General features: G+C 40.3%; 1 protein-coding gene across 15 annotated transcripts in view; it reads left to right on the top strand.

Moving 5' to 3' along the window:
- The window catches only part of PHF21A (PHD finger protein 21A), a 132913-nt gene that overhangs the window by 109486 nt on the left and 9950 nt on the right, over positions 1–13477 (top strand). For 13 of the 15 annotated variants that reach the window (XM_080395925.1, XM_080395924.1, XM_080395931.1 and 10 more), the window contains 7 exons: positions 1466–1552; positions 3768–4064; positions 5850–5948; positions 6654–6705; positions 7514–7593; positions 8053–8113; positions 10546–10709. In XM_080395925.1, coding sequence (XP_080252051.1) covers positions 1466–1552; positions 3768–4064; positions 5850–5948; positions 6654–6705; positions 7514–7593; positions 8053–8113; positions 10546–10709 — 840 coding nt within the window. Of the gene's footprint in view, positions 1–1465; positions 1553–3767; positions 4065–5849; positions 5949–6653; positions 6706–7513; positions 7594–8052; positions 8114–10436; positions 10460–10545; positions 10710–13477 lie in introns of all 15 variants that reach the window. The other 2 variants (XM_080395937.1, XM_080395938.1) reach the window with 1 other exon arrangement.

Genomic DNA, 13477 nt, shown 5'->3' with positions numbered 1-13477 from the left:
TAATCTATGTGGCTGTGTTTTGCAGAATGCTTACTCTTTTCTTTGGCAATGGTGATGTCAGACTTTCTTCATTTGATCAGTTTGGGTCTTCATCTTAGATTTTTTTTTTGAGTCAGTCTCATGCCCTTTGCGTGATGAAGTCTCTGGTGTTAGAGACATCACTTAACTCTGCCCACTACCATGTCTTCACTCACTGCTTCTTCATACATATATACAGATCCTGTTGCTTTAAGCATGTATTTTGGAAAGTGCTTTAGTTGTATCACACAGAATAGTTAGCCACCTAGAAATAAAAGCAGCAATGTTTTAGAATTGGATTGTATGGGCTTCTTGGTCTGGGAACCAGGAGTTGTATAGCATCATGACAGGGAAATTTTGCTTCTGGAGTAAAGGCTAAGGCTTCACTAAACATTTATCTTTATTAAAAAATGCAGTTTAATAATACAAATGGAAGTAATTTTGCTTCCTAATGGGGCATATGTTTGCAATCAGAATAGAGAAGACTATTTGAGGAGAGTTTTTTTCTACTGTTATCTTTTCCTGTGCCATCCGTTGCACCACTCTCATCTGTCCTTTATATCTGTGCTTCATTTCTTTGCTGAATAACTTAATTCGGTCTGGAGAGGTGATTCTGTTTTAATAATCGTCCATGATTTATGTTTCTGTAGCAAATTTCATCAAAAATCTCAGAGTTATTTTCCCAAGCATTAATTAATCGGTATAGGACCTTTTTGAAGTAAATTGCAATCTTTTGTGGGTGGACAGAAGTACAGAAGGCTGGAAGCTAACCTGGACGTTAATTTCAGGGAATGTCACCGGGTACTCAACTTAGGGTAGCTAGTAGTGCTATTCAGAAGTTAATCGTGTGGCAGCTCCATCTGACTGCTTTCAAACAGGCAAGTACTTAGGATGCCTTCAAGTGAGGTCTTAAATGTTTCAAATGAGTGGCCTACCTGTGGAATGTTCAAGTTGTGTGTTAAGAGCCCCTCACAGTGTCATTAATATTGCTAAAAGAGTTGTAACTTCCAGATCTTTTATATTTGTGTGAGATGCTTTCGTTCTCCTGTGTGCCATTCAGCATGAAAGGACAGTGGTTCATATAGTGGGCATCAAAGTCTTGGTTATTTTTTTCGGTTTGTCGTAAAGCCGATTTTTAATTATTAAAACAAATAGGATTTTTTGTTATCTTCAAATGAAATGGGTTTAGATTGCAGAGCACAGTAGTTAGTACAGTTGACCTAAAAGGAAAGATGCCTTCAATATATGGAGCAAGGTGTGTAGGAACAGGCAAGTAACATTAGCGCTGTCTTTAATGTATTTCTAATGAGGACCCTGTTACTGTGAAAAATTATTTACAAAGTGGAAAACCGGGGACATCAGGTCTGAAAATACATTCGGGATGTTGATTCTGTTGAACAACTTTGAAGCTATTTTCCTCTTACTGAATTCTCTTACCTTCTTACAGCAGGTTCAGGCTACGCCTCAGCCCATAAAAGTGCCGCAGTTCATCCCTCCTCCCAGACTTACTCCTCGTCCAAATTTTCTTCCACAGGTGAGTGTACAGAGAGCAAGCAATAGAAGAAGGAACTTAATTATGGCATAGATAGGAGATACTTTCCGTGAGCATAATTTTTGTCAGTGTTTATTGGTGACCTGGTGGAGGAGACAATTCATCCTTAACGTGTTTAGGGATGATGCCAGATCTGAGGGTGCAGCCAGTACTGGAGGGCAGCGCTGACGTTCCAGGGGCCCTAGGCAGGACAGAGGAATGGGCCAGCAGGAACCTCTTGAGCTTCAGCACAGAAAAAGGCAAAGTACCGCACCTGGAATGGACGGACTAACCCCTGCGTAGGCACAGGCTGGGGACTGGCTGGGGAGCAGCGCTGCTTCAGAGGTCTTGGTTGACAGTAGCTAAAGCAGCGGTGTGCCCTGGCAGCGTATTGGGCTGTACCGACAGGACCACAGCCAGGAGATTAAGGGAAGAGATTATCCACCTTTCCTCAGCCATCACAAACCGGGAACTGATATACAGTGTGCAGCTTTGGACCCCCTGGTTGATAAATTTGAATGAATCGAGGGGAGGAAGGCCACTAAGATGGCTAGGGGGCAGGAATATATGACCTGCAAGGGGAGGCTGAGGGATCTGGGCTTGCTCAGTTTTGGAGAAGAGGTTTTGGGGACAGCCTAGCAGCAGCTTTATTTCCAATATCAACAAGGAAGTTAACAAGAAGATGGAGACAGAGGTGCTTGGCTGGAGAGTTACAGACATGATCACAAATCGGAACAGGGAAGGTTTAGACTGCATATAAGGAAGCAGTTCTTTCTTTGAGGGCAGTTAGGAGCGGGAGAGGCTTCCCAGAGATTTTGTGGAAGCTCCATCCTTGGAGTTTTACAAGACCTGTCTAGACAAACCCCTGAGCAACCTGGTCTGCGTTTAGTGGTGGCTCTGCTCTGGGCCAGAGGTTGCATTACAGGCCTCCTGAGCTGCCTCCCAACCTGCATGAGCCTGTGATTACAAAATTGGCATATGATGATCATATGTGATCCTATTTACATCAAGTGAAATGAACCCACTGAACAGGTGTCAGCAAAATCAAAGTATCACCCAAGGCCTTAAATTGCCTTAATTCGTGTTCGCTGGTCATGAGCAAAAAAGGAAAAACAACATGTCTCTAGATTGTTCCCCGGTATTCCTGCATTGCAACGGAGGGTGACCTCTGTTTGCAGCTGACACTAAAACTTGTGGTTTACTTTTTTTCCCATGGTTTGGGAAAGGCACAGATTACTTCTTCATTTGAAAAGACATCTTGGAGGAACTATTTCATTTGTAAGAAATACGTGGTGCTGTGAATAAAAGTCTAAATCTTTTACAAAAGAAAAAAGGAAAGTGTAGGCTGGTATCTGATTAAGATTTGGAGATGGTGTGATCTGTTGGAATGTGACCTAGTTTTCCATGATAAAATGCATTATGGAATATTAAAGGTGGATAGGACAATAGGAATCAAATAAGGAAAAAGACTATTTTCAGAGTAATGTATTCTACTTTTATACTCTGTAATGATGTGATAAGTAAAAACTTAACAATGGGCAGGAAACAAGCAAGCATTGGCGATGGACTATTGGAAGATTCTCGTGGCTCTTCTTCTTGTGAAAGAAGAGAAGAGTAATGACTGCATTTACCTGTAGCCTTTAGCACTTTCAATGAGGGATTAATGTATAATCTTAACAATTTTTTTACTTAGCAAGATTGGTTGTTCAGGTGTCTAAATAATATATAGAGTTGACAAAGGTAGCAGGTATTTGCTGAAAAATTTAATTATTTCTTCCAGGGCACAATCAACTACTCATGATTTCTTGGAGGCTCACTATAAAGCCCTGAGACACACTTTTAACATGAGAGCCTTGGCTGTGCCTGTAAATATTACATGAATTTTTTGGCTTGCAAAACTGATATGTTGATTTAGATACAGATAAGGCACTTGGCAATAAACCTGCAATGTAAGTGTCTGTGCATCCAAATACCATTTCAGGGTCAGTGACTGCATATGCAGATGTTGTGGTTGGGTTGTATGCAAGTAGGTTTGAAAATGTGGCTTTTCCTTCTCATAGCATACTTAGGACACTATGCTAAAAAATTACATTCTATTAAAAAATCAAGCAACCTTCTGCAGATTATACAGGCTGAACTGAAAGTAAGAAAGTGCATCTGAAATAGTCATACACAAATCTCTCTCTTTTCTTTTTTTTTTTTTTTTTTTTTTTTGTAGGTTCGACCTAAACCAGTTGCCCAAAATAACATTCCTATTGCCCCAGCACCTCCTCCAATGCTTGCAGCTCCTCAGCTTATCCAGAGGCCTGTGATGTTGACGACAAAGTTCACGCCCACCTCTTTACCCAACTCTCAGAACTCCATACATCCAGTTCGTGTAGTTAACGGGCAGACAGCAACCATAGCCAAAACCTTCCCCATGGCACAGCTCACCAGCATCGTGATAGCAGCGCCAGGTACCAGGCTCGCTGGACCTCAGACTGTACAGATCAGCAAACCAAACATTGAAAAACAGGTACGGGTAAGAAAGTGGCTGTTAATGCAACAGACTGGGTTTGTTGCTTTGCTGTGCCCGTTTGGAGAGGATGACAACCATGGAGAAATTTTCAGTGGGTACTGGAGATACTCATGTTCCAGCAACAGTACAAATCATGGAACAACTTGCAACTCTTGGGGTAGAAGTTACCATTTTCTTTAATATGGGCCGTTGGAATCTGTTTCTCACCATCGGTGTTTTTATGCTCCCCCTAATGTCTTAACTTGAGTGGGTTATGAGCACGCCACATTGCAGGACCGTATTCCAGGATCTTGGAGACCAAGTACAAACTGAAATCCCATGTTCATATCAGGCTTGTAAGAAACATTGGAAAAATATTTTCTGTGTTTCTGTTTTTCAAAGGGTGCCTACATGAAAGGTGAAAATTATGTGAAATCATAGGGTTATTTAATACGATCAATGTAGCCATTTCTTCCTTGATCTTGCAGTCTTCTGATTGGAGGCAGAACAGTCTCACTCAGCTTCCGAGGACTGATAGCTCCCCGTGACTAAGTTGGATTGATTGAGTGGAAAGGAAGCCCTCAGAAACAGAGAATTCTAGATGTTTAGTTTTAAAGTCTCTCTCCAGAAAAGACTTCTGTATCATAAAACATTCCTTTAGTCAGCGTGGATTGCAACGGAGAGCCTTTGCCGTTCAGTTCAAGTAAAGCAATCTCTGTTCGGCTTTTTACTCTTTTGTATATTTTATATTAGTCACAGTATAACATCGTGTACTATATAACACACTATCTAGAACGTATAATATTTATGTAACTTCTATAAATAATAGTAGTATACCTTTCACTTAATTCTTTCATAGACTAACGTGCCTTGAAGTTGCCTTCTGCTTTTGAAGTCACCTATGGAGACTGAAAATCATGTGCATGAAAGTTATGCTCATGCTCAGTTCTGCTTATGAATTCTCATGAGGAGGTTCTTGCGTACCTCAGGGCTGTTCCACGAGTTACTCAGCAATGCATTCCCTTTTCGTGTGATTTGAAGTTTTACTTCTACAATACCATACTTTTGATGCCTCTTCCTTTTGATGCCAGCAATATTCATTTGTGCTTTGAATAATTACCGGCAATTCAGCTGTTGAAAAACACTCAGAAGAATGGCGGTGTTTTAACATGAATTTTTCTCTATATTTTCTCCATACCATAAAGGAGAAAAGTTTGTCCCTGTGTAGCTTACTTCACTCGGTTTGTAGCCTCAACAGCTACGCCATGGCCAAAGGTGGGCCGGGTCATGCAGGGTTTGTGATATCATCGCAGAAGATTATGACTTAGGAAAAGAAATAAGCTTCAGAAACATCTGTGATTGTAGGAGTCAGAGAGACAGAATCTGAGCCATTCGTAATTCTATGACATATGAAGACTGAGGAGTGAGAAGTACAAAATGCATGTGCCATGGGGAATGGTTTCTACCTGGAAGTCTTCCATGAGATGTTTGTTCTTAAAGTGTCTGTTTTCCCATACTGTATAGTGATTTCTGTAATGGAGTTAACTCTTAAGATTACTTCTGTTGCTTGCGTGGCTGCATGGGTTAATGCAGTGGTAAGGCTGTTTGATCCTTTGTTAAAGGAGAACACTTTATTTAATATTCCTTTCACATAGATTCCTCAATTAAGTCTTTGCTAGTACGCTGCCGGCTTTAAACTCTTGTTCTCCTGAACCTGCAAAAGTATTTGTTTTGCCTTACTAGTCAAAGTAAAGAAAAAAGTCATTCTTATCACTGAATGGGAGAAACACTGTTTCTTTTCAGACTATTAAACCACATGTGGAAGCAGAAGAGAAGCAAACAGAAAGTCGTACAGTTACTCCACCTGCTGCACCGAAGCCAAAACGAGAAGAAAATCCACAGGTATCAGAACACACCGAGCTTTCTTTTAAGAAGAAAAGGAAACACTCAGCCCTTTAGAAAACATTTTCCCCTCCTCTGTTCCTTCAAGTCTCCTTAATTTGAACATTCTATACATTCCTGTTGGACAGCAGTAGTTGATAAGGCTAGAGAATAAGCAGAAGAGAATAAGAGAATAAGTTGATAGAGGGTAAGTTGTAGAGAATAAATTGATTTTTACATGTCTGTGCACTTACTGCATTAAAATTGGGATCCTTTAAGAAGCCACAGCACTTATCGAGAGGCACATGTAAGCCAGAATTGCTCCTTGTAGTTCACAATATATGGAGAATGATCTTTAACTAGCAATATTTTGCTGGCAATTAAACTGTGTTGGTACTTTCTAAAAGTCAATCACTTAGTTGGTTCAGTGCTGGACTGGAAGTAAAGAAACTGCTTTCTTGTTCCCAGCTCTGCCAACTCTGTGATCACGAGCAACTGGCATTTCCCTGTATCTCAGCCTAGGTTCCCATCTAGAAAATGGGACTACTGTCTATCCCCTGTAAAGCAGTTTGAAGGTATGAATGAAAAGTGATTTACAGAAGCAAAGTACTACTAATAACATTTTTGTTACTTACTTACCTGTCAACTGACTTCAGAGGGCCTAAGTGACATAGCCCATCCTATCGGTTGGATTTGTCATTATCTTTTTTTTCTCCCCCTTCACAGAAACTTGCCTTCATGGTGTCTCTGGGACTAGTTACTCACGACCATCTGGAAGGTAGGAAAAATGTCTTAACTTGGTTCCTGAACTCCTCTTTCATGGCCGTTCTGAATTGGAAGTACAGGTCCAAAGTATTTCTGGATTAAATGCAGTGTTTTCTTGCACAGAAGTACATTTGGGATGTCTGTACTCTTGGTCTAACTTAGTTTGTTGTGCGTACTTCTTTATTCCTCTTACTACACTGAAACAAAGCAGTTGCTTATGCAAGCAGAGATCAGTGGTTGGGAAGAAGGTGTATGCTCTGATGTTAGGAAGGAAATTTGTGATAATCCCATTGTTTTCTGGACAGCCCCTGTATCTGCCAAGTTACACCATGGATAATGTTACTGTAACCCACATCTAGAGATTTTTCATTTATTTCATGGGACTGTAATCTGTAGTGAATGAGTTAATAGATTACAATTGGGTTTGTAATTTGAACTCCTTAATCGTATACAGTGAAATACAGCCTAAGGTTTCAATGGCTTGCATATTTCTGTACTGTATTTATTTTTAAGTATCAACAGGGTTACCAGAGGCTTTTCGGTTTAGATCCCAATTACACTGACTGAGTTTAAAACGTCTCAGGTGGGGGGTGTGAGAAGATGGCAATCATTTCATTAATTAGTTGAGCACCGTATATGTTCCCTGTCAGCTCTTAGGTTTCAAACCTTCAGAAATTAGAAGTATAACAAAGTTGCCTATGTTCAAGCATGATCGCTGTTCTGTAGAAATCGTCACAGCTCTCCTCACATGCAAACTGAATTCTGAGGACTTTATATACTGAGACCCGTTGTTTTCTAACCTGAATGCTTTGTTTTACAAGAAATCCAAAGTAAGCGACAAGAGAGGAAAAGAAGAACAACAGCAAATCCAGTGTACAGTGGAGCCGTTTTTGAGCCTGAGGTATTTATTTTTTGCTGGGGGAAGCTGGTATTTTCATTCTGAGCTTGTGTGTCTTTCTGCCTTGTTGCTACCTCCTAAGCTATCGCAGTCCTAACTAGACAGGCAAGCTATCATTTATAATTCAAAAGGCCATTGTGGTGGTAAGACCCTCAGATTTTTAAATACTAAAGACATTGGGATGTTCTTCAAATACTTACATCTTTTTCTGCCTTCTCCCGCGTAACTCTGACGTTAAGTGGCCACGTGTGTTACTCTTACCATTAGGTCAGCTTGCGTATCAGCCTGAAGCAGTCCAGGTGTCAGAAGTAGTGTAAAAAAGCTCACCTTTCTGAAGCGGTGCTTCAGGAAACAGAACAGCCAGGAATCTCACTTTGTACTACAGTGCTGTTCCTCAGCTATCGCATGTAGTTGTTGCCAAAAAATGTTAGCCAACAAAAATTGTTATATTCTGCCCTGCAGCGCAAGAAGAGTGCAGTCACGTACCTGAACAGCACAATGCATCCCGGGACACGCAAAAGAGGTGAGGTATACTTAGACCTGTCTCCCTGCTCTGTGCCTCTTCTTCTGTCTTGCATTTGCAGTCCCCTTTTGATTTGGAGAGCAAAACAAAGAAGGACACTACAGTACTTCATTTGTCCAGTAAATTTCCACATTAGACAAATCTAGGGATTAGCATAGCACGTTTTATTAGGCAGCTCAGTGTTTCATTTCAGTTTCACTCTCAAAAAAACCCCCCAAAAATACAATAGATAAAGTGAAAGGTGAGATGTTTGAACATCATTTAGTGGTATAAAGCTGCTGTCAAGATACTCTTGTTAATAACTAGATTGTATTGTTACTGTCAAGAAGAAGGTAGTTATGGAAAAAGTGTCTGTGCCCTGAGGAGGGGAAACTTAGTGTAACAAAAGCCTTGTTCCCCACTGGGAGTAGAGATGGGTCCTTCAAAAGAATTTATCATGAGCAAGAAAGGCTATCGTGCTCACACTGAGCACTTTTCTGCAACCAGAGTGACAGTCGTCCTGAAATGAGAGATGATCTTTCATACAGGTATGTGGTGTTATTCAGTAGAAATCCTTCTGTAGAACAGATGAAATCTTAAGACTTAGATTATGGTGAAACAGATGAGTCAGAACAGCACAGGAGAGAACATGATAACATTTTTTGAGCATGGCATCAACCACACATATATATCAATCTTTCCCTGATTTTTGACGATTTTCTGGAGTACTTAAAGACTCGTAATGCCTTCTTTACTCCTGAGTTTTCTGCTAAAAAAAAAAGTAAACAATCAGATTAAAAAAAACCCCACAGTTCTACCTAGCACCGAGCAGTTCCATTATCTTTGGGTTTTGACTGCAAGGTCAAATATTCACTTGGCACGTGCTCTCCTTGATACACCTCTTCAGTCCAGCAGGCAATGTGGCAAAGCTGGCACTTCTGCAGCTATGCTGCCTCTAAATAAAAGGCGTTGGTCTCTAGGCCGTCCTCTAATAACATTGAATGTATTTTTTTTAAAAGATACGATGTAGATTTTATAGAGAGAGTTTTGCATTTACTGTGTGGATAAGTAAATGTTCCTTCTTCTAGTAATGATTTCTTAATTCTGTTTTATAACTCATTGTGAACAATTACTGTATCAATGAAAACAATTGCATGCTTTTGTACTTGATACTCTTAGCCTGTTTTTGCACACTGACTGCTATTATACTTTCTTTTTTTCCCCCTCACACTCTTTTGTGAGCCTGTACCTTGCATCAGCACCAAATTAGTAGCACATATTATTTTCATTTGACAAAAGATTTAGAGGTATACATCTGTTTTGTGATTTAGTATAGCAATATATTAGGTGAAAAGCTTATGCAAGCATGTGCCCTTGAGAGCTTTAGTTTAATTCTAGATGGTGCTGAGCATGTCAGAAATTTCAGCCATGGACATCACTATGAGAAATCCGTTTCCAAGGACATACTTAATTCTGGAACATATCCAGACCTTAAATGCAAGGTTTAGCATGTTAATAGGTATAGACTGACGATCTGTAAACATAAGATCTGGGGAGTTATTCCTAGATCCTAACTCCTTTATGTTTACATATCCATAAATTACCCTGGAGAGGAGAGGCAGAAATGGTGGTTACATACTGGGTTTTTGCTTTCTTGCTTTGCATACATAAATTTATAAAAATTGTTATGAACACCTTTTTGCACTTCCACTCATCCAAAGGAGCATACAGGAGTTGTACATAATCAGACATACTTGACTGAGAAAGTCTAAGAAAGAACACTGAATGGGGGGGGGGGTTTACAGTGGCAGACCAGTGGTAGGTTACAACTGGTGGTAGTTACGGGTCAGGCAGCAGGTAGCCTAATTTTAAAAACGTGCCAGTGGGGTAGGAAGTGCTGATCTGTGGGTGAGTGGCTTTAAAAAAAAGGGGAAGAAAAGGAGGGGGTTGGTGAGTGTTGGCCTCTGGTAAAGGACTTACCTTTGTGGAGATTTGTGCTGGCACTAGAAAGATAGGGAGGGATGGGAGAACAGTGGAAAGGATTTAATAGTAGTTATCGTAGCTTCCCTCTAGGTTTGATGCCAACCTGTTTCCCCTAAAAACTGAGTAGCCTCATTTCTAGGAGTGGCAGGGGTCCCCATGCTGCTTTTGTGGGGTTGATTCTTTGATTCTCTACAGAGCTTATTTCTGTTTCCTTCTGAAATACATCTTTTAAATGTTCCTTCCTTGCAAAATTCTACTTAAAGATTTCTAAAAAATGTTTAAATCTTTGCTTCTGTCCTTCCACTTGTAACTTTTATATTAACTTCCTCTCTGTGCTACATCATTTCCTTTTTCATGCTAGCCAATGAGGACCACTGGCCAAAGGTATGTAAGATCATTTTTCCTTTTTTTTTTTTTTTTTTTTTTTTTTGTGTGTGTGTGTGTGTGTGTTCCCTGTTGTTAATATGTAGGTCGTCCACCTAAATACAACGCGGTGCTGGGGTTCGGGGCTTTGACCCCCACGTCCCCTCTGTCCAGTTATCCTGACTCCCCCGAAAATGAAAAGACAGAGACCACATTTACTTTTCCTGCAGCTGTTCAACCCGTGTCCCTGCCTAGCCCCAGCTCCACAGACGTAAGTAACTCTCGGGGAGGGGGTTACTTGTAGAAAGATATGTAGAAACAGCCACAAGGAAAATCATTGCAGATTTTGTTTTAGTCTCACTCACCGTTTGTCCTGACTCAGTGCAGTGAAACAACCCAGCATTCTTTTAACACCCTTCCTTTTTCCTCCTGCACCTATGTTCTTGTCCTGTAGAGATTTTATTTATAACTCCTTTGGTGGATTGAAACATTGGGAGGCACCAGGCTTGCTAGATGAGCTCATTTCCTTTGTGCAGTGTCTGAGATCTTGTCTGACTGAATTGAATCTGTCAACCATGAAAAAGGGGGAAGGGGAGAATGGAAAGTATTACTTTCAGACCATAATAACAAAAAGTTGTGGTGTTTCTGTAATGAGAGAAGGAGGGGGAGTGCTTGGGTCACACAGAACAGGCAGGAGAGCAGCATTTGCAGCCCTGGTTTGGCAGTTCTGGTGTACTGGCGTAGCTAAACACATCGCCCCTGTGGTCAGACCGTAAAACCTGGCCTGAGTGAGGTCCGGTCATATTGTTATCATCTACAAAGAAGCGAGCGTCCTTATTTTAAGATAATTTGAAGGTAAGATGTGCTACTCAAGGCACAATCTTTTTTAAGTTGCTGAGAACTACCCAGTTATTTCATTGTTTCTATTCCTTGCAAAAACATTATGGAAAAAATTAAAGGTCATACGTAAACTTTAGAAGATAAGTAGTGTGGGAAGCATTGGACTGAGTCGCTGTATAGATCCAAAGTGCCATAACGAAGGGACTGTACACTATGGTTTGTTCTGAAAGTGTACTGTGACAGTTCAGTACGGGTGAAACGATTCATTGCGCAAAAATTCTCTGGAGCTGCATTGTCCTGGAAGCAGCACTTCCAGTAAAGCACTTGCGTTCTAATGACTAGTACCTACTGGGCACAGTTTAAACATAAAAAAGGTGCATGCTTATTTCTTCATACCAGTGCTGCCAAAGCTCCTGCAAGCTGAGTTAGAGCAGTCTCTTCTTTTGTTTTTCACATCCCTCTTTTTGTTTTTCTAAACGTATTATCACACATAATTGAGGCCCAACCATTTGAAATGGGCTTTAAGGGAGAGTTGGGCTGCTTTATTTCCATCTAAGCAGTTGCATCACTGTAAGTTTGTAGACCAAGAGACCAACTCAGCTAGGCACTTACAGCAGGGAATAGAAGCCAGCTTCTTGCCTCTGAACTGTATTTGTTCTGCAGAGGTAACAGGAATAGAAATAATACAAGTGTGTCTGAGTCACTGAAATAAATAGATGCAATTCTGATACCCAGGGAATATGTATGTGAAATTAAAAGGTTCTCTTTCATATAGTAGTTTTTGAGAGCAGAATAGCACTTGGTGATAAAAACCCTTTCCTGACAGTCAAATGAATGGGATTGTGGAACAGCCCCTCAGGGAGAAGGTGGGGCAGCTCCATCCTTGGGGACTTTTAAAAGCAAGCAGTACAAACAACTAGCAAACATGCTGGAGAGCGTGTTTTTTACATTGGCCCCAAGAGGAGGACTGGGTAATGTGGTGGGAGTCTTTTTCCATCTCTGACTTGTGTGTGTATACTGCTGAGTCTTTTCCCACTGTGCAAGAGCTCTCAAAACAGTATAATGAGTTGTTGCCCTGTTTTCTGCAGTGCCTGGTAGCAGCAAGCTGAACCAAGAATAGTGAATTTCTGTGCCATTCAAATCTAGTTCTGAATGCCCTGAATTTTCTGAATTTGGATAGTATTTGGGCCTGGATTCTGGACTGCTTTAATATTCATTAATTAATGAAAATAAAAGTATTTTAAAGGAGACAATGTAAGGTTAGGCAGCAGGTAATTAACATTCTCTCTTACCCGAGTGTATTATAATATAGCACAGTAACCTTCTTTCTCTTTTAGAATCATATAGAAATCTCCTTAAACATGTTTCCCGACAAATTGTTTAGTTTATACATATACAACAGCACTAACATTTTTGTGGGTTTAATTTTTTGAATGAACTTTATCCCAAGGTCCCATTCAAGGCATATTTGCTATCAATTGGCCTAATTTGTTAAGACTTTTCAGAAATATTTGGTATTGAATTCTGTATAAAATAAAATACATGTAAAAGTAGAAAATATATTTCAAAGACTATTATGCAAAATTTGAACCTTCAGAGACAGCAAAATATTGGAAACATAGTAAATACGATACCTCTTCTTCTGTCATTACATGTTATAATTTTTACTTGCTAACCATAAAAAGAGGAATGGTTTCCCACTGCCATCACGAGCTGGAAGGTAGTCTTGTGTTAATATGTCCTCATGAAATTGCTGGATAAACTTGTGCAGTTACATCCCTTTTTTGTGATTCGCTTTCCCCCATTTATACATTTGGCATGGTGCTTCCTTTTCCCATCTAAGTTTTGAGAATTTAGCAATACTTGTAAAAACCTTTAGCATCCTTGGCTGGAAAAGTGCTATATAATGCTGGAAAAATACTATATATTTAAACACCAAGTGCGAGTCATGCTGGAGGTGAAGACAAAGAGGAAAAGTAGATCTCTAGGACTTAAGGAGCTTGCAGCTTAATTACATGCAGAATACAGGCTACACTGGAATGCTCATGCCACAGTTTATGACTGGTGCTCCCACCAAGAGGAACTGTCCTGCCTGTCACAAGCAGTCTTTTCTCGTCCCTGAAATGCCTCCTGTGTTGTTCCAGCACTGATATATCTGAGGTCACATTTTGATCTCCATAAGGAAACTGGCATAACTAA

This window comes from Falco punctatus (assembly GCF_963210335.1).
Source record: "Falco punctatus genome assembly, chromosome: 7".
Taxonomy (NCBI): domain Eukaryota; kingdom Metazoa; phylum Chordata; class Aves; order Falconiformes; family Falconidae; genus Falco; species Falco punctatus.
This window is presented reverse-complemented; position numbering and strand designations above follow the sequence as displayed.